At 34.7% G+C, this 21,238-nt stretch overlaps 2 protein-coding genes and 1 pseudogene across 3 annotated transcripts; all 3 read right to left on the reverse strand.

The window, feature by feature from the left end:
• Positions 1–2,324: 2,324 nt before the first annotated feature.
• On the reverse strand, positions 2,325–4,464 carry LOC146938572 (uncharacterized; annotated as a pseudogene). The gene has a single exon (XR_015031345.1). The product of XR_015031345.1 is annotated as an uncharacterized LOC146938572 (transcript).
• A 1,971-nt stretch (positions 4,465–6,435) lies between these two features.
• On the reverse strand, positions 6,436–7,120 carry LOC146938573 (uncharacterized). The gene has a single exon (XM_085749653.1). The coding sequence runs from the start codon at positions 7,118–7,120 to the stop codon at positions 6,551–6,553; it is 570 nt and encodes a 189-aa protein (XP_085605779.1). The 3' UTR covers positions 6,436–6,550.
• Positions 7,121–8,604: 1,484 nt separating this feature from the next.
• On the reverse strand, positions 8,605–11,001 carry LOC146938574 (uncharacterized). Its single transcript, XM_085749654.1, has 4 exons — positions 10,213–11,001; positions 9,998–10,124; positions 9,592–9,870; positions 8,605–8,703 (listed from the first exon to the last, which is right to left on the reverse strand). Exons 1-4 carry the CDS (start codon positions 10,629–10,631, stop codon positions 8,605–8,607), a joined length of 924 nt encoding a protein of 307 aa, XP_085605780.1. The 5' UTR covers positions 10,632–11,001.
• Between the last annotated feature and the right edge of the window lie 10,237 nt (positions 11,002–21,238).

A 21,238-nucleotide genomic window follows, 5' to 3' on the forward strand; every position in this document is an offset into this window, starting at 1 on the left:
TTCTTCTTCTTCTTCTTCTTCTTCTTCTTCTTCCGCTGTGTATGATATCTTTCGATTTTCCTTCAACATTAACATATGTTAATCAAGTGTGTGACTATCCACATCCGTAAATATGTGACATAGTCAAATAAGGTCAATCGTAGGCACATCATGTTCAAAAAGGTAGTTTGATAGTGATTTCATGGAGGCAAATTTTTGTTTATTTATTTCATGATAATAGAGAAAGGAAATTAAAAAGAAAAAATAGAATACGAAAAAAGAATTTGAACATGATAAAAATGATTAGGGAAAAAAATATATGTAGCATGCTTTATCCGAAAAATTATTGGGAATAAACTGAGTTGTCGGTAATTATATGGGTTTGTTGAAGGGGTTGAAGATTTTTGGGTAATTATTTTACCAAAAAATTAGGCTTAAGCAACAAAGCGTCACGTCATTTTCAAATGTCTAATAAGCATGTGCTTTGTCAACTAACATAACACATCTGCATTTTTCCATTGTAACATCCCACTAAAGACCAAATGTAAAGTAATTTTAAATGATAAAGGTTGAATAAAAAATGGCATGAGAGCGAATGACATCCAAAAACTATATTTAAGTTAAAACTATATTGTGTTTGATCCTCATATTATGCAAAGAACAATCACACAATGGAGATTGACACCACATATCGATTTAAAATATCTAATGAGCTTATGAGCATGTATTTTTTTCAACTCAGCATAACACTTCTACATTTTTCAATTCTTAGATCCCACCAAAGACTAAAAGTAAAATGGTTTGAAATAGTAGATATTGAATAAAAAAACAGCATCAAAGCAAATGACATCCCTAAACTATAAATTTTAAGATGAAAAAATTTAATAAATGATATCCAAAACTAACTAAATAGTTCATCATAATATTGTGTCTTCTGAGGGAGCCCATTTTTTTATGTAATCAGTTTAGGCTAAGATCAACCACAAAAGTAAGATTCACACCACATCTTCATCTAAAATCTTAAGACATTATGTACATAAGTTATCTCACTTATATTTTCCTCACCATCTACCATTGAATTCAATGTGAAACTTTAACTCACATATGACACATTAACATCTCTCTTAAATGTGAGACTTTTTGCATGTGTAATATGGTGACATATCCAAATTATAAGGACAAACATGAAAAAGGAATTTTTTACATGAGATAGATGGTAAGGAAAACAAGTAAGGGGTGTGCGCTTTAACCTTTAAAGTATAGCAAATAGATTGAGTTGCTTGCAATTTTGTAGGTATGTTGAAGGATTAGGAGATTTTGGGGTAATTACTTTACGAAAAAAATAGACTCAATTAAAAAACGTCACATCATTTTAAAATTTCTAATAGGTATATATTTTTGCAAACTCAAAATAATACATTTATCTTTTTTCATTATCAGAATTCACAAAAGACCAAAGTCAAAGAATTTGAAATAAGGAATGCTGAATAAAAAAACAATGAACGTGAATGAAATTCAATAACTAAAATTTAAGATAAAAAAGTTAAACAAATAACATATAAAAACTAACAAAACAGTTGATCATGATTTTGGGACTTCTAGGGGATTATGCATAGAGTTTGATCACCATCTTAGATTAAGAGAAACCTCACAGGTGAGATTGATATCATATCTTCGTCCAAAACCTTTAGGCATCAGGAGTCATCTCACTTATATGATGTTCAAAATCTATTATTCCATCCAATACAGAACTTTAATACACACTTGATAAATTATCATTCAACTATCCACCTCCGTAATTACATGACGTATTTAAATATGGTCAATTGAAATCACAAAATGTTCAAAAAATTTGGTTGGCGGTGGTTTCACGGAGAGGGGTTTATGTTTCTTTCTTCCATGAGAAGAAATAAAGAAAATTAAAAGCAAAAAAAATCAAAAATCAAAAAAGGAATTAAAACACAAGGGAAGATAGGCGAAAGAAAATAAGTATTGTGCATTTTTTTTGTGAGAGCATAGAGAATAGTGTGAGTTGCTGGTTATTTTATGGGTTGGTCGAAGGAGTCTGAATTTTTGGGTAATTATTTTACCAAAAAATTAGATTCAATTAAACAAACGTCACATGATTTTTTTTAAGGAAAACGTTACATGATTTTAAATTGTCTAATAAATATATATTTTTGTCGACTCAACATAACACATCGATAATTTACCATTTTCACATGCCACAAAAGTCCAAAAGTGAATAAATTGAAATAATAGACGTTGAATGAAAAAAAAAAAAAAAATATGGAAGAGAATGCCATATAAAAACTAAACTTTAAGATGAAAATAAACAAATGACATCCAAAAACTAAAAAACCGGTTGATAACAATATTGTGATTTTCGCATAATCCTACATTGAGTTTGATCATCTCAACATACAAAGATAATCCACACACGTGAGTTTGACACCACATCTTAACCTAAACCTTAAGAAATTATGTATATGGATCATATCACTTATATGTTGCTCAACATCTACTCTCACATCCAATGTGAAACTTTAGCTCACAGTCAACACATCAACATATCTCACTTAAGTATAAGACTCTCCGCAGCCGACATTTGTCACTGGGATTCACCCATGCTTCATTCGCAAAGTCGAACCGAGTTATAATATCATCATTGGAACTTATGGAAAGAGCCAGCACTGGTGTTAATCTACTCATTAGACATAGAGCAACCACATAAATGAGAATAATACATCTTCATCCAATATTTTAATTACGACGAAATTCTAGCCCGTGCTTGGCACAGGTGTCCATACTAGTATAATGCTAAAGGAACACAAAGGGTGTGTTGGTAAAAGAAAGGCATAAATTAACTTATAGCTGATAAGGTAATTGATTATTGAAATTAATCAAATATAGGAAAAACCTGAAACCACGGCTTCCGCAATGGTAGAGACAAAACTAGTAAGATCCATTAAAACAACGTCGATTAGTAACTTCACCACTAATTTACCGGTAATTTTCATGAAAGCATATGCTTTCTCCCTTTTGACCTCTTATTATTATTCAAATTTTGAAGAATCATATCCTTGAAACACTTAACATGAACACAAGACCTTCCATCAGAATTAACTACATATGACCAACCTTCAAATTGGTTCCTCGCAACATGCATTTTCTTACATTGAACACACTTTGATGGAACTTTATGACACAATGTCATTATAGCTTTTCCATCTTTACAAGAAATTTTATCTTGCAGCTTCAAACAACAAGGATGTAGAGCATAGTTTGTTTGGGAACAATAGTAGAAAAAACCTAACAAATCTTTTCCACAAGCATCACAGAATCCACCATTTCCTGCTTTCTCACATAACTTAAAAAAGCTTTTATTGTAAAATGGATGAACGGCATATGTAACACGTTCAGCACATTCTATATGGAGGATGTAATTGCAATTGCTGTTTTCACAGTGGTAACTAGATCCGTAACCTTGCTCTTTACAACCACTGCACATAGTGATTTTGCTTCAAACGTTCAGCTTCGATCATCACTCAAGTTCCGGTTTATCGGAGGAGACATCACACACACATATAAGAAATTAATTTAGTGCATGCCTTTTAAAAAAAGGCTTATGGAAGCTATACTAAAATGGTACAAGATATACACTCCATTACAAACATTCAATTTTCGAATGGCAAAGGAACACAGAGAAAACAAATGGGAAACCAAACAGCAATACTAAAATAGACCACAAAAAAAAAAAAAAAAGAGAAAAGAAAAGGTAACAAACAGAAAAAAACGACTACAAGTAAGAATTAAGAAATGCTAACAAAAGAATCTCTCACACACTCTTATTTAAAACACATTCTTCCGGTGGTTGAAATGAAAAAGATCTTCAACAAGAAGCAAGTACATTGGAAGTTTATGTGAAATTAATATCAACCAACGGAAAAGAGTTTCTAAAAAAAAGTATATCAGAAATTATATTGCTAGTATTTATTAATAATCACTCGAAAAAACCTGAAGACGCGGCATCCGCAATGGTATGGATAAGATTTCCAGGATCAACAAAAACTAGTAGTAAGGAAAACGCTAATCTGCCGAAGAAAACACGCTTTCGCATTCTCCTAGTTGGCCTATGTTCAACACATTCTGTATGGAGGATGTAAGTGCAATTGCTGTTTAAACAGTAGTAACAAGATCCACAACCTAGCTGTTTACAACCACTGCATATGTATGTTGGACATCCTGATTCTTTCCGTTGTAATGTGTGTTGATGATTATTATTCATGGATATAGATGTATACAATCTCTTTTGTGAATTTCGCTAAATATTTTAATGAGCGTTTAAGATTTAGGTAGTAAAATAATATTGTTTTAAAAAGCTTCTCAAATCATGTACTTATTTATAGTGATTTGCTACGACACACCTATTAGTTTTTACGTGGGAGTGTTTTAGCAAGCTACACCTTAAGGTGTATTTAACTACTTTTTAGTTATAACTTGCTAAAACTCACCTTCTAAAAAATAAATGGTTGTATCCTAGCAAATGTCTATAGAAGCAACGTGAAAGGATATATATAGAAGCAAAAATAACTACTTTGATTCCTTCACTCTTAAGTATGAGATTAAGGCATATATATATATATATATATATATATATATGGAAGCAACGTGAAAGGATATTAGATATAGTGAGTTATCACAAAACAATTTGAACACACTTTGTATACACTTGAGTGTATTTTTGGTGAGAATTCTTGTTCCATTTTAGAGAGTATTTTAGAAGATATTGAGAGAAAATATTGTCCTTTGTCCTCATCACTATAAGAGGACTTGTTGTACTCTTTTCTTTTACATAGTGGAACTTTGCTCGTGATCGCCCATGGTTTTTTACTTCTCCTATTGAGGAGTTTTCCACGTGAATCTTGTGTGTTATTTCTCTTGTTATTTTACTTACTTCTCTTTAATTCCCAATTGCATTGATCCTGTGCTTCCGCATTGCGCTGATATCCCTAACATTTATCACTCTGCTGCTTAATCCGTCATCAAGCCAACTTTATATCTCATAAGGCATGCCAATTACTATCTTGTTTAGGTTCAATTAATTTACTTGTGTGGATTTAAAATTAAAATAGAGTTTAATTGCTTTAATATATCCCCCACATGTATAGACCCCTAGGCCATTGTAAGAATTTCCCATGCCGACATACATATAATTGCATTCATTCACTAAGTGAATAAAAACGTTAGGCCGACATACATATAATTGTAAGAATTTCCCATGCCGACATACATATAATTGCTTACAATTTCAAAATATGTAAGCATCACATGATCGATCTCTTACTCTCTAACGTGATTTCTTATTATTTTTTGAAGATAGCTCATGTTGTGAATTTTTGTTCTCCCTTTTCCTTAATTATCATTTTAGCGTTATTTCCACCACTTTTTTTTTTTTTTTTTGCAAAAAATATAGATAGTTTATGTGAATATGTTTTTTTGCTCAAAATGATGACGTTAAAATTATTAGTTGCAGTTGTGCTATTAAAGTTTGCTTTTGTCTGCTATATTTACGATATATATGACCTGTGCGGCAGCACGGGTGGAAAGTCTAGTTTTACAGTATTTTTATGTTTTTTTTTTTTTAGGGTAAAACATTTTAGGGTTATTTTTATGATTTTTAGGGTTTATGTAAAATTTACACTTCAAGTGTTAGATGAAATGTTTGAATGAGTTTTTCATTGATTGTTTTCAATTTTTTATTTTGTAGATTTGAAACAACCTCGTAGATTGAAGGTTCGGTGCCTTGGTGTAACTCAACCACTTGTAGTCGTAAGAGGCACAAAATTCAAACGATAAGAGTGTAATTTAAGTTCAACTGAGTCACCTAGTCGGTTTAGACAAAATGCGAAAAAACACGTTTGGAATGAAGTGAAGATGGAATTATTTCACCGGCTACTTGAAAAGACATTGAGGAAGATTATGTCCAAATATTCTGAAGGGCTTATTGGTTGATTAGATTTTAGACCAAGTCAAGCACAAGCTAAAGGAAAATATTAACAAACCAAAACAATAAAAATTGACCCCACAAATTCTAAGTGGCACATGGTAGTGACATTTCTATTCAAGTTCAATGCAAGTAGCCGTGTCCCTCACTCCAGGGTAAATAACTGACAAACTCTGGAGATAAATCTACATAGTACTATACTACAGAGCATGCATACTATATTATTTATGCTATTTTATGGGCCACAGATTGACGATGATGATAAGCATGCGCTTGGCTGTGAAAGATGCTTCGGGCACGGTAATGGTCATATTCGCAATGCCTTGATTCGTTATAAATATTTTCGCTATAAATAGCATCACCCCTAAACTAAATATAAGAAAATAATTTTTTATTGTGTATTTTTTGAATGGCTTATAAAAATTATATTAAAAAGATACAAGATAATCTCCATTAAAATATTATTCGATTATAATGCTAAAGGAACACAAAGGGTGTGTTTGTAAAAGAAAGTAAACCATAAATTAACTTATTGCTGATAAGGTAATTGATTATTGAAATTAATTAAATATGGGAAAAACCTGAAGCCACGGCTTCCGCAATGGTAGAGACAAAACTAATAGGATCTATTAAAACAACGTCGATTAATAACTTCACCACTAATTTGCCGGTAAATTTCATGAAAGTACGCTTTCTCCCTTTTGACCTCTTATTATTATTTTTATTCAAATTTTGAATAATCATATCATGGAAACACTTCACATGAACACAAGACCTTCCATCAGAATTAACTACATATGACCAACCTTCAAATTGGTTCCTCGCAACATGCATATTCTTACATTGAACACACTTTGATGGAACTTTATGACACAATGTCATTATAGCTTTTCCATCTTTACAAGAAATTTTATCTTGCAGCTTCAAACAACAAGGATGTAGAGCATAGTTTGTTTGGGAACAATAGTAGAAAAAACCTAACAAATCTTTTCCACAAGCATCACAGAATCCACCTTGTCCTGCTTTCTCACGTAACTCAAAATTGCATTTATTGAAAAATGGATGAACGGCATGTGTATCACATTCAGCACATTCTATATTCTTACATTCTAGCTCTTTACAACCACTGCACATGGATGATCCGTGATTATTCTCAGATCTGTTGAGATTTAATTTGCAGTTTTTGTTGCGAATTCGATGAAAAACTCACACCAATAACAACTTGATGTGTGGAGCAAGGGATAATTAAGCAACCAAAATCAAAGTGTGTGGAACAATTATAATCATAAGCCAAAAGTAGAAAACAACAGCGAGAGAAAAGGAAGAGAGAACACAAAGAATTTGTTGACCCAGTTCGGTCCAAATTGACCTAGTCTTGGGGAGAGAGCAGCCATCCGTTCCACTATATGATGAGTAACGTTACAAAAGAGATATCAATGGGTTACAAGTCTCCCGCCTAATTCTACCCAAATCCCAGCCTCTTCCCGTAACCAAGAGACTCAATCCTAATAGTGTTTCCCAAGGTGAATCGACCCTCAAAACCTAGTGTTTGTTCCAAAGAGGCAAACTCTATACAAACCCTAGTTTTGTTGTTGCCTTTCTAAACCCTTGTTTCAGCCCCCTCTATCTCTCAAGGTTTACACTGATACAATGCATATATTTATAGTAAAAGAATCCTCAATAAAACTAGAACAAATCTAGGCCCGAAAATACGTTTCTGTTTTATTTTCTGCTGTCAAAATCGGCCACCGTGCTTACCAAATCGGCCACCGATTTTTACAGAACCAACAGACAAAAAAAACAGAGTCCAAAATCGGCCACCGTGCTCTGAAAATCGGCCACCGATTTTCTGCTACCAGAATTCCAATTTCTTCAATTTTGAGGCACTTTCACAACAATCTCCACCTTGACTCTAAATTGATGATTCCAAACCATCAACCACCTTGCTTCTCTTTCCCTTGCTTCCCACTACACCAAGTAGCTCCACAAGTTTACACCCTAATCCCTTCAGCCATCGGAATGTCTTCCGCCTTCTCGAAGGTACTTGCAGTCCAACTACGCTAGGAATTTTAGGTAGTTCCACAAGCCTTTACCTCAACCTCTTCAGCCATCGGAACGTCTTCCGTCTTCTCGAAGAGTCCTTGCAGTCCAACTACACTAGGAGTTTTAGGTAGTTCCACAAGCATTCACCATGACATCTTCAACACAAAACATCTCCCGCTTCCTTGAAGGTCTCCTTGCATCCAATCAACCTTGGCCTTTTTTTAGAGTAATCCCGCAAGTCGTGCTATACATTCTTCAACCTTATGAAGAAATCCCTTGCTCACCATAGAGCATAGCACCCAAGGTCCTCCATAGTCGTACCATATCGGTGTGTTCAACTCCACCTCAAGCTGAGCGTACTCTACCCCAACTAGCAAATGCGTACATCTCACTATGTCTTCAACCTTGCAACTCCACCTCAACAGGTAGATCATGAGTATTGTTGCCTCCGCCTCTCCAGACTGATCATGAGTATTGTTGCCTCCGCCTCTCCAGACTGATCATGAGTATTCTTACCACCGCCTCTCCAGGCTGATGTTGAGTGTTTAACGTCTCTCCAGACGATCACCGCTCCACTAGGCATAAATCCCAAGGTGACCAGCATCACCTTCTTCATCCTCCAAACAACACCACACCATCAGAGCACCCGCATCCTCAAGACTCACCTCAATGTTCTCCAAATCACCAATGATTTTGTTGAACTCCATAAGTAGCTCCATGATGGCCTTTAACTTTACCATCCTGAATAAGTAAAGTTGTTGCTTTAGGAATTGCCGACGAGCCAAAGACTTTGTCATATATAAATATTCAAACTTTGACCACATCGATGCCGCGGTTGCTTCCTTTGCTGCTTCTCTCAGAACTTTATCCCCGAGGCACAAGACAATGGCACTCCTGGCCTTGTCCACCATCTCGGTCATCTCCGCTCGTGACATGGTGACCAGTAACGAACCTTCACCCTTTAAAGCTTTCTCACACTTTTGCTGTATTAACACCGCTTCCATCTTTACCTTCCATAACCCAAAATCGTTATCTCCGGTAAACTTCTCAATATCCCACTTCGAACCCATGGTACTTGATTATCCTTTGACCCTTGCTCCACGGTGGGCGCCAATTGTTGCGAATTCGATGAAAAACTCACACCAATAACAACTTGATGTGTGGAGCAAGGGATAATTAAGCAACCAAAATCAAAGTGTATGGAACAATTATAATCACAAGCCAAAAGTAGAAAACAACAACGAGAGAAAAGGAAGAGAGAGCACAAAGAATTTGTTGACCCAGTTCGGTCCAAATTGACCTAGTCTGGGGGAGAGAGCAGCCATCCGTTCCACTATATGATGAGTAACGTTACAAAAGAGATATCAATGGGTTACAAGAATATGTCTCCCGCCTAATTCTACCCAAATCCCAGCCTCTTCCCGTAACCAAGAGACTCAATCCTAATATTGTTTCCCAAGCTGAATCAACCCTCAAAACCTAATTCTACCCTCAAAACATTAAATATTGAACCTACAAATTGAATTTTAAGAGATCAAGTGTTTAACATAAAAAAAACATACCATTCGTATGACATACTCATTTGTGGATATGGATCCACCTGTATGGACGGATCCACCCTTGGCAGAAGCACGATTATTCTTATTTCGGGCAGATTTCACCTTATAATCTGTAGATTGCCATTTCTTTTCAAGTCCTTTCCAAGAACGCGGACCAATCCAAGATGGGCGTTCATTCTTGTTCCTTGCCTCCATTAGCATCTCAGAAAGGCGCTTTGAGCCCTTGCTCTTGAAGATCATCTTAAGCTCAAACTCATCCTCAGGCCGCCATGCAACTTTTTTCTGCAATAAGAACCAACACAAACAAAAAAAAAAACATCAAAGTGAAAAACTTCACACAACTTTGAATAGCTAAGCAAAGTGAAAAATTTACACGACTTTGAATGGCTAATAAAAGTGACAAACTTACTCCAAGTTTTAAGGACATGCGCTCCACCCTCTTAGGTGGGATCTCTCCCCATCTAGACCATGCACTGCGAAACTGAGATCGAATCACTGAGGTTAGGGCCTTCGAAGCCACCCTACACGAGTTCCACCTACAAACAAGTTATAAACAAAATACTAAAATACCTTAATATACACTTAATCAAATAATTGATAAGTTAACAATAATTAATTACGTACCCTTTCCCATCTGGAAAAATATATGGTCTTCCATCAGGTGCTTTATCAGGATCATGATTAGTGTGTCTTGATAGTTGTGTCCTATCATCACTGCTGTGTGCATGCACTGAACTTGATTGATTGTTCGGATCTGGTGTCTGCCGTGACCCCTGTGCTGATGGGGAAGGATCAATGGTAGGGGAAGATGACGGTATTGCATCTAGTGACACCCTTGGATCCAACTGCCCTGTATCTGACTGCCCTGCATCCATATGCCCTGCATCCAGCTGCTCGACATCTCGCTCCCCGTCATTCAGCTGATCTGCATCTCGCTGCCATGGTGTTGTAGCGTCATCACTGAAAGGCGACTTTGCAGCAGATGAATGTAGATGCTTAGTAGCTTGTTTCAATTTATGTGGCATAATCATCCGCTTTTTCATCTGTTAACCTTTGAACTTCTTGCAGTTTTCTTTAGGAGCCATGATCTGTCCAAAAAACATAAAATAATATAGTTGATAATGAGAAACAACAAAAAATATATGCTAACTTTAAAACAGATGGTATTTTAGAACATTAATTAATGTATGGTGTACATGTTCCTTTACTGTTGAAAGGTGAAAATGTGAGTGAGATCTCTGAATGGTTTGTACTAGAGAAATTCTATGTGAGTTCAGATTGATTCCATTACAACCATTATCTTGTGTTGTTTGTCACAGAGAGAATAATAAGCAACTGAGTATGAAACACGCTCACAACCAAAGAAAGAACCAAAAAACAAAGGACAAAACCAAAATGACAAAATGAACACAAATGTAGATGTACATACACAAAAAGATACACAATCAGTTACCAAATTTTCTTCAAAAGTTAGTTAATATTTTTGGAAAATAGGTTTTTTGGTGAATCAGGTTTTGATTCACTATCTTCATCATCACTATGTGATTTCATGGTTGCATCACTATCTTCACTATTTGCATCATTGTCTTCGCATCATATACATGTTATACATTAGCATTAGATAAACTGAAAAAAATATTAAAAATACAAGCTTTAGATGAGCAATGACTAAAAAATATCAAATTTATGCTAGCATATTTTTTTTAACATCAAAATATTATTAGAAAGCCATCCCACAAAGCAAGGTGGGAAGGACTATAGGAATAGAGAGGCCAAAAAGGCTACAACACTAGAAATACCAAGAACGCCTCAAACAAAACAAGGCACTCAACACACCTAAAGAAACACGCCCACAAACAAAGGCCAAAACACAGTACATAAAAATAAAAACAGCAGCAACACCTGTCAAACAGCCTCAAATAAAAGAAAAAGGCGGAAACAAAAGGGCAAAAGTATGCTAGCATTCATTGATTCATATGATTTGTATTTTTTGTATAGTCTTAAGTTCATTAAAAATATCAAAAATATCATTGAAATGAAAGCATAGTTGATATAAAACAGGGCCATAAATGGAAACAGTTTCATTAAACAGTTCATCCATGAAGATTCATGGCCTATATGTGTATTATCTTAGGTTCATAGGTATTAAACTTATACTTGCCTTTGCTAGTAATTGCAACAGAAGAAGCACCTTTCTTAAAACCCTGAATTTTGTGGATACAAGTGATCTTGCAAACCTAGTTCCTGCCATGTTTTATATACAGTTAAATCACATTAAATGGCAACAAAAATTGCTAATAATAGAGTAAGTGTATATAGCTCATCTTATGAAATAGAAATAGAAAAGACAGAACAAATTCAAAAGTAGCATGACAAACTTAATTTATAAGAAAATTGTAAGAGACAGACCTCAGTTATGAATGAGTTAGCTTCCATCAACATGAACCTTTGTGTATTTTAAAAAAAATGACACTCTTGTTTCATATAAAATGGATGAGAGGGATTATTAGATAACTTTTTTTTAACATACATCATCTCTTTACTACTTCAAAAGGCTGTTCAGTAAACATAAACCATCAGAAGAAAGGTGGGCCATCAAAAGATCCTTGGAAGGAAAAAGTTTTTTTTAATAGCCAATATATTAATGCAAGCAAAGCCAACTTCTTAAGATAAAAAAGTTGGTGCTATGAAACAAACAAATACCCTAGCGTATGAGCATAACAGGGCCACCCAATTGGAAAAACTAACAACACCACACCTACTAAAACAGAACAGAATCCCCCAACCCCTGTAGCGCACACAACAAAACAGCCACAGACACATCTTTGCTGTCAAAATTCCTGCAGCAAAAACAGCAAACCAGCAAGGCCAAACAGGTAGCAATAGACACTAAAACGGCACCAAAACTCCAATCCCTATCTCATTAGACACTCCCGAGGGTTCCAACAACTTATAGACAAGTGTTGAAACAACTAATACAAAAAAAAATTAACCATATTTAATGACTTAAATGCAAGAACAATTTGAATAAACATAACATTGAACTAATGATTTGAATCAGCCACAAACATTGAACAATTTGAATCAGTGACAATCACATCGAACAATTTGAACCACAATAAGCACAATCACAGTCAATTGAAAAACACAATCAAATTAAAATCTAAACCCTAATAACCACAAATATACATGTATTGAATACGTATTTTGTAACTAGAGATGAGGAGAGTGAGAGTACTTACCAAAATCGGTGGATCACGAGCAAGAAGGTGGATCACGAGAGAGAAAGCGATAACTGTTCTTGTTCTGTCAACAGTGTCAATATTGAAATTAACGATACATGTATGAAATACGAATCTTTAATTAACGATGAAGAAGGAGAGAAGACTTACCAAAATTGAAATTGGAGAATCCCCTTCCTCACAACAACCCCTCTTCTGACGAGAACCCTTTCTCACGAGAATCCCAAAATCGAACACACACACACACACATAGAGAGAGAGAGAGAGAGAGAGAGAGAGAGAGAGAGAGAGAGAGAGATGGAGCTGGTGGACGATCGAAGAAGAGAGTGAGCCGGGTGAGGAGATTTCACGGACGAGAGAGAAGAGTGGTAACCGTTCTACAGTGAGTTCTACAGTGAGATACGTTTTGTTTTATGTTTTTTGTTTACGTTTTGTTTTATTTGTTTCTGAATATGTGTTTTGGCACATTTTTTGGAGCCAAATCTTTGAAATTTTGGGATTGGGGAAAAAGTTTGGAGCCAAAATCACAAACAAATATATTGTTTTTTTTATAAATAAAACAAATATATTGTTGCCAATATGAAAATGAATTAATATAAATAAATGTATCATAAAGAGGGTTAGAACATGGGTAACTATTGACGATAAAAAGCCGTCTATAATTATTGATGGCTAAGCCGTGGGTAGCAATTTCAAAAAATTCAAATTGAGATATTAACCTTACAGACGGTTTAGCCGTGGGTAATCCGTCACTACTCTAAAAAATTACCCACGGCCTTACGGCCGCGGGTAACTGTTCGTGGGTAATGACAGATTTTCTTGTAGTGAAAAAATGCCAAAAAAAGTACGTAATGCGGTTTATGTTATTGTCTTTTCAGTTTAGTTTGCACTCTTTTTAGTGTCGTGGCATCTTTAATTTTCTGTTTAGTGGCAAAAAATATATTGCTCACGAAAAAAATTGATGCAAAATAAATTTGTTGTTAAATTTAATGTTTCCATTATTTACGGTAATGACACTTTTTTTGATTCTCTCCGTTTATCTTTGTGATGTGTCTTAAGATCAAGCAGTTCAGGGCTATGTGCAATTTTGTTAACAAGTATTCAATTTTATTTTCACCAAAGGAATTGCTTTTAGTCTCACCTGTTGCTTTTAATTGCTTTTATGCATTATGCACTAATTACTCTACCAATTACTACCTGTTAAAAGCAATTAAAACGTACTTATATCAATTGGTCACGAAAAACTTAATACACGGAGAAGTTAATCTATGCTCCAATAACAAAAAATAGCCACGAAAAATATATTAAACACATTTGTCACGCTATATGGAAAAGCTTTGCATCAATATCCACAGAAAATTTACCAACAAATATTGCATCACGAAAAAAATTGATGCAATATATTTTTTGTTAAATTTTCTGTTTCCATTCTTTACGGTAATGACACTTTTTTTTTATGCTCTCCGTTTTTCTTTATGATGTGACTTAAGATCGAGCAGTGCAGGGCTATGTGCAATTTTGTTAACAAGTATTCAATTTTATTTTCGTATAGGAATTGCTTTCAATTGCTTTTAATATCACCCGTTGATTCAATCTATATTCTCAAACTCATCATTTTCTCTCATAGGACTTACTTAATGCTAATTAAAAACGAATAACACACTTTTAATGCAATTAAAAATGAATGACACACTGTTAATGGCAATTAAGAACGTAGTTAATGGCTTGAAATCGTAGTTAATGTCAATTGAAAACTTTTAACCTGCATATTTTCGTATAGGAATTGCTTTTAATTGCTTTTAAAAGTGTGCACTAATTACTATACCAATTACTACCTATTAAAAGCAATTATGACGAACTTATATCAATTGGTCAAGAAAAACTTAACACACGGATAAGTTAATCGAATATGCTATATATCAAATATGCTCCAATAACAAAAAATAACCACGAAAAATATGTTAAACACATTTGTCACGCTATATAGAAGAGCTTTGCATCAATATGCATAGGAAATTTAGCAAAAAAAATATTGCATCACGACAAAAATTGATGCAAAGCATTTTTTGTTAAATTTTTTGTTTCCATTATTTACGGTAATGACACTTTTTTTTATGCTCTCCGTTTGGACCATTCAATTGCTTTTATGCACTATTCACTTTTATTTTTGTATAAAAATTGCTTTTAATTGCTTTTATGCTATGCACTAACTCTACCAATTACTACATTTTTTTTAAGAAAACCAATTACTATCTATTAAAAGCAATTATGACGTGGTTATCGCACAAATCAAATTACTGATTTTATGGCTGCAATAGCTTTAATTGCTTTAATCGCCCTATTAATAGCTCTACCAATTACTCCCTATTAAAAGTAATGATTCAATTTTATGCTAATCAATTACTATTGCTTTAATTGCTTTTAAGGCTGCAATGAATAATAATTATTAACAATAGAAGACTATGATCATTCACATTTGAAACTAACAAAGAGAATTGCCAATTACCTATTTAAATACCACTTAGTTGTGAGAATACAACTATTCTCTACTTTAAGCAAATATAACTGTTTCTTGCACCTGCTGATATGACAAACATTTTCACCCCTATTTCAGCTGTGACAGGTGGAAAGAAGGATTTGAAGTTGATTGTCCGTGTGGCCCATATATGGCTGATCCGTGATAAGGAAAATCTAGACGATATCTGTAACGCCCTCCTTTTATTTATATATTTTTATTAAGTTAGAATCTATTTATGTGATTTATTTTATATATGTGAGGTGTTAGTATTTTATCATGTGGCATTATTCTATTATTTATTAGAATATGAGAATTATTAGTGTAAGTAGAATTGGAGGTTAGAATAGAAAGAAGAATAAGTTATTTGGTCTAAATAGATTTAGGAAGAGTGAGTAGTATTATAAATAAGGAAGCTTAGGTTAGAAAGAGTTTTTACGTTAAACCGCTTTTTGGAGAAAGAGGAGAAAGAGGAGAACTCAGAGAGAGAACCCTAGGAACGAAGAACGCTGCTTTTGATTTCAGAAAAACTATCTAAGGTAAGGGTGAGACTATCTTTCACTAATATTAGGTCTGTGAATCATTAGATTGCATCTAACATGCTTTAGGATGAGTTTGTAAGGGGGAGTCTCTATTCACCATAAGGGTTGTATAATCATGTGGGTAGTGAAGGATGTTGTTTTCTATTGTTTTTCACGATCTTTTAGTAAATTGATGTTAAATTCGTGCCATTTTATGTTGCTTGTAATTATACATTTGATCTTTCTTTTCTGAATTATGATGTTTTGCATCCGTGATACTTTTGTTATATTATTTTGAGTGAATTTCGATTTACGAGACTAAGATTAGATTTTTGTGAGAATTGGTTTGTGTGGACTATAAAACTTTGATCCAGAATCTGAATCGGTTCTTTTCTTCGGAATACCTAAATTACCATACAAGTAAATATTCACTTTAATTTTATGTGTATATGTATGTGGCTTTCTCTTACTATCACAATGATAGGATTTCATCTCTTCATGAAAATTGGTTTTTCTGGTTTGTTTTCAATAGCCGTAATTTTGTGATCATATATGCGACATAGCAGGTTATATTTAAGCAAAGAACAATATAAGCCTTACCAATTCAATTAACCTTAAGAGCTCATAAATATCATTGCTTATGTGATCTATATTTTCCTTCTATATGCATTTATAGTTTCGGCTACTTATAAGTATAGCAGCTCATGCTCATAAAAATAAAAGAGAATTTTGCTATGTTTTGAGACATTGTTTAGGCCACGTACACTTTTAGTGCTTTTTAAATTATTTAATAAAGGTAAAACAATGATACAATGTTTATTATTATGTGTAATTTTAATGATGTGTTATTTAACGATGTGTAAATTATTAGGTATTTGATATTGTGTAAATGAATTATTTAGCAAAGTGTAATTGATGAATTATTTGATTAATTGTAGTTAGTGAACTATTTGAAGATGTATGATTTAAAGATGTGTTACGTAAAGATGTGCTATTTAAAAATGTTTGATTTAAAGATGTGTTATTTGAAGATGTGTGATTTAAAGATGGGTTATATAAGGATGTGATCTTGTTATTTATGCACTATATGTGTTAATTATAATGCTTATGATGATGTGATGTTTAAGATGTTGTTGATTATCATTTGATGTTGTATTTATATGCTGCATATACTGCTGAGTCTTATTTAAGATGTAAGTGTCAGTCTAAGTCAAGAAGTTATAAGAGATGTTCATGATGTTGTCTAAGTTGTAGGAAGATTGAGTCCATTGCATACTCATTAAAGATGGGGGCTTGAGGCCCGGCAGCTTAATGCTCAAACTACGTTGGGGGCTTTAGGCCCGGCAGCTTTATGCTCAAACTACGTTGGGGGCTTTAGGCCTGGCAGCTTCATGCTCACTTGTTGAAGAGCCTAATTACGCTCATATATGTTGCTGAATGGTACCACATGCATTTGCATATCAAGAAGTTTTTACGAAGGTTTAAGATGTTAAGAGTTGCATTGTCAAGTTGAGTCGCATCGTCGAGTCAAGTGTTGAGTTGAATAAGATGTCTGATGATTTTAAGATGATGTTTGCTTATGTTTTAAAGATGATATTTGATTATGAATTTGAATATGAAGTTGTTTATGAATTTGATTATGAAGTTGATTATGATAATGCTATGTTTGATAATGCTATGATGTTTATGATTAATAATTGACGATATGTGATGATGTTTGTGATTAATATATGTGATGATGTTCGTGATTATTATTTGATGATATAAGATGAAGTATATGACTAATGTAGGAGATTAATGATGCTAGTTAATGAAGTTTAAGATATGTTAATGATATTTAAGTTGTTAAATGTAATTTATGATTTATAAGCTTGATATTATTGTTTGAGAAATCTCACCCCTTCTGCTTGAAAATGTTGTTCTTTGAAGAAGTGATGACAGTGCATCAACATTAGTTTTTAAGTCATATTGAGGTCTTTATTATAGCATTTAGAGAGTCAACTGCAATGAATTCATGGTGAAATCAAGCCAAAACAGGAACAAGAGCTCAAGAGAAGAAACTTTGAGAAACAAAGGAAAATTGCCTAAGAATGAAGCATCGTGCCACGTTTGGTGACTATCGTGGCACGTTGGATGAAGCGTGGGACAAAGGATTCAGCTCTGGAAATTTCGTGGCACGAAGCGATATGCAACGTGCCACGATGGGTGATTTTGTCTGCTGCCACGTAGGATTAATGAAGCATCGTGCCACGACCAGCCCGTAACGTGGCACGATGATTGGCTTTTTCTGAAACCCTAATTTCTTTCTATAAATATCCAGCTGCTAGCAAGGGTTTTGGTACTGATTATTATTGCGATTTTGAGCATTGAGGACGATAGAAGACCAAGGAACGAGCCCTGAATCTCATACCAACACCCCGTTGGTTAGATTTATGTATGTTTTCTCTTGTTATTTCTTATGATTGTTTAGCTATGAGTAGCTAAACCTTTAGTTTGGTTAAGCCATGATGAAACTATTGTAATATATGATTTTGTAGTTGAACTCTCTCTATAATCAATGCTATTCAGTTTTTATTCAGAATTACTTGTGTTTATTGCATTTCATGTTATTGTTTTGTATGACTACTAGCCCTAGCTTCTTGCAATCACATGAATTGATCTTAGGAATTGAATGACTACTAGCCCTAGCTTTTAATCCTGAAATAGTAATTTTGTTTAACTCAACACTAGGAGCCTAGAGATAGGAAATTGAGGGTTATGATACATGAATTAACGTTCCAATATTGCTTCCGCGGTTATTCAATCAAGTTAAGAGATTAATAGGGTTATAACTTAGGAAAGGGTTTTGAGTCAAGAGATTGATCAAAACCACTTAGTTAATTTATCGTAAAAACTGAGTAGTAATTAAGAATAAAGAGAGGTATACTTTTCATATAGAGCTATAGCGGATTCACCGGCTTAACCATTCATCTCAATATAATTTTCTCTCGCACTTTTTCTATTTTAATTAAGTCTGATAAAACCAAACTTTTCTGCCTAGAGCAACCAAATACAAACTTTACATATCCTAACGAATAACGCGCTTGCTATGATTGAAATTAACACAGTCCTTGTGGATCGATATTTTTTACTACTTCGATAGTTTTTGGTACACTTGCCAGATATCTATCAAGTTTTTGGCGCCGTTGCCGGGGACTGTTGAATTATTTCAACAAGGCAATTACGTTATAATTTAGGATTTCTGCAATTTAAATTTATGTTTTTAAGATTTTCGTTGTTTCAGATTTCATTTATTATTCTTTTTGTGTCGTGCAGTGCTACTAAGGTATTTTGCTGTTTATGCGAGGTAAACAGAGCGCCGACGACTTAGAGTACGATCCGGAGATTGAAAGAACTGCTAGAGCACTTCGGAAAGCTGTCCGGTTGCAAAGGTTGTCTCATTCCGTTCCACCGGGTGTTCGAGAACAAATACCGGAGCCAATCTCTATTGAATCTGAAACAATCTCTTCTCCTAGATCTGCTATCATGGGAGAACCAGCACCAAGACCAAAGCTAGGAGACTATGGGTTAGCAACTCATCGCGGTCAACTGACCTACACTTTTCAACCCGCTAACCCCGTTGCTTTCGACATCAAGACTACGGTTCTAAATGGTTTGAGAGACAGACAATTCGATGGCACTGAAGCCATGAGCCCACATGAACACTTAAGCCGCTTTGCTGAAACATGTGAGTTTTGTGTACAACCAGCCACTGTGACCGATGCACAGAAGAAACTAAGGCTGTTTCCTTTCACCTTGACGGGAAGAGCGAAAGATTGGTTGCTGACTATACCCAATGGGAGCTGAAGTTCCTAGAGAAGTATTTCCCTATGTCTAAATATTGGGAAAAGAAGATGGAGATTTCAAACTTCAAACAAGGGGAGAGTGAGTCATTGTATGATGCTTGGGAGCAGTTCAATTTGCTTCTTAAGAGATGCCCTAATCATGAATTCACTGAGAAACAATACCTCCAAATCTTCACTGAGGGGGTGACACCAAACACTAGAATGTTCTTAGATGCTTCCGCGGGAGGTAGTCTCAAGAGTAAAACTGATCATGAAGTCCAAGCTCTAATAGAAAACATGGCTGGCAATGAGTATCGTGCTGAAGCGAAAAAGAAAGAAAGAGGAGTGCTTGGGGTGAGTGAACAAACAGCAATTCTAGCTAACCAAGAAGCCATGAACAAGCAAATCGAGGCTCTAACTAAGGAGTTTCAAGGGTTTACTTTGGCTCATAAGCAACAACAAGTAGCTGCAATCAAGTGCGACTTGTGTGGTGAAGAACATCCTAATGGTGAATGTGTTCCCGAAGGATCTAGTGAAGAAGCCAACTACATGGGAGGCTATCAAAGGCAAAATCAATACTACACTTCGGGCATCAACAAGCATCCCAACTTGAGCTACTCAAATAACAATGCTTTAAATTCTCATATGCTTGCTCCTCCACAACAACAAAGAAAGCCGTCAGCTCTTGAAGAAACTATGATCAACTTTATGAAAATGACTCAAGGAAACTTTGAAGAGATGAAGAAAAGCCAAGAGGCTGAAAGAAAGAACAATGAAGCCTCTAGAAAGATGCTTGAAACTCAGCTGGGGCAATTAGCAAAACAGTTGGCTGAACAAAACAAAGGCGGAGTCTCAGGTAACACAAAAGACAACCCTAAGAATGAGTCTTGCAACGCTATTGAATTGAGGAGCAGAAAGGTTCTTGAGCCTTTAGTTCCCAAAGCTCCAAAGAAAGTTGATGGAGTAGTAGAGGAGGACGGTGAAATTGAAAAGAACAATGAGGGTGTAGTTGAAAAAGAAATTGAAGATGGTGTAGTTGAAGAGGAAAATGATCAAGGAGTAGTTGAAAATGAAAGGAAGAAAAAAATAGAGGGAGAAAAGAGTGAGAAATTGATTGATGAAGACTCAATTTTGAGGAAGTCTAAGAGCCAAATATTGAAGGATGGAGATAAGCAACAAGTTGTTCCATCATATGTGAAACTTCCCTACCCTCATTTAGCCAAGAAAAAGAAGAATGAGGAAGGTCAATTCAAGAAGTTTATGCAACTTTTCTCACAACTTCAGGTGAACATTCCTATCGGTGAGGCTCTTGATCAAATGCCTTTATATGCTAAGTTCATGAAAGATTTGTTGACTGGAAGAAGAAAGCTAAAAGATGATGAAAACATTGCACTTTCAGAAAATTGTAGTGCTATTCTTCAAAAGAAACTTCCACCAAAACTAAAAGATCCAGGTGCTTTCACTATTCCTTGTTCAATTGGACCGGTAGACGTCGGAAGAGCTTTGTGTGATTTAGGGGCAAGTATCAACTTGATGCCCCTTTCAATG

Source organism: Medicago sativa, chromosome 3 (assembly GCF_051527215.1).
Source record: "Medicago sativa cultivar Bolivia chromosome 3, Bolivia_mono, whole genome shotgun sequence".
Lineage (NCBI taxonomy): Eukaryota > Viridiplantae > Streptophyta > Magnoliopsida > Fabales > Fabaceae > Medicago > Medicago sativa.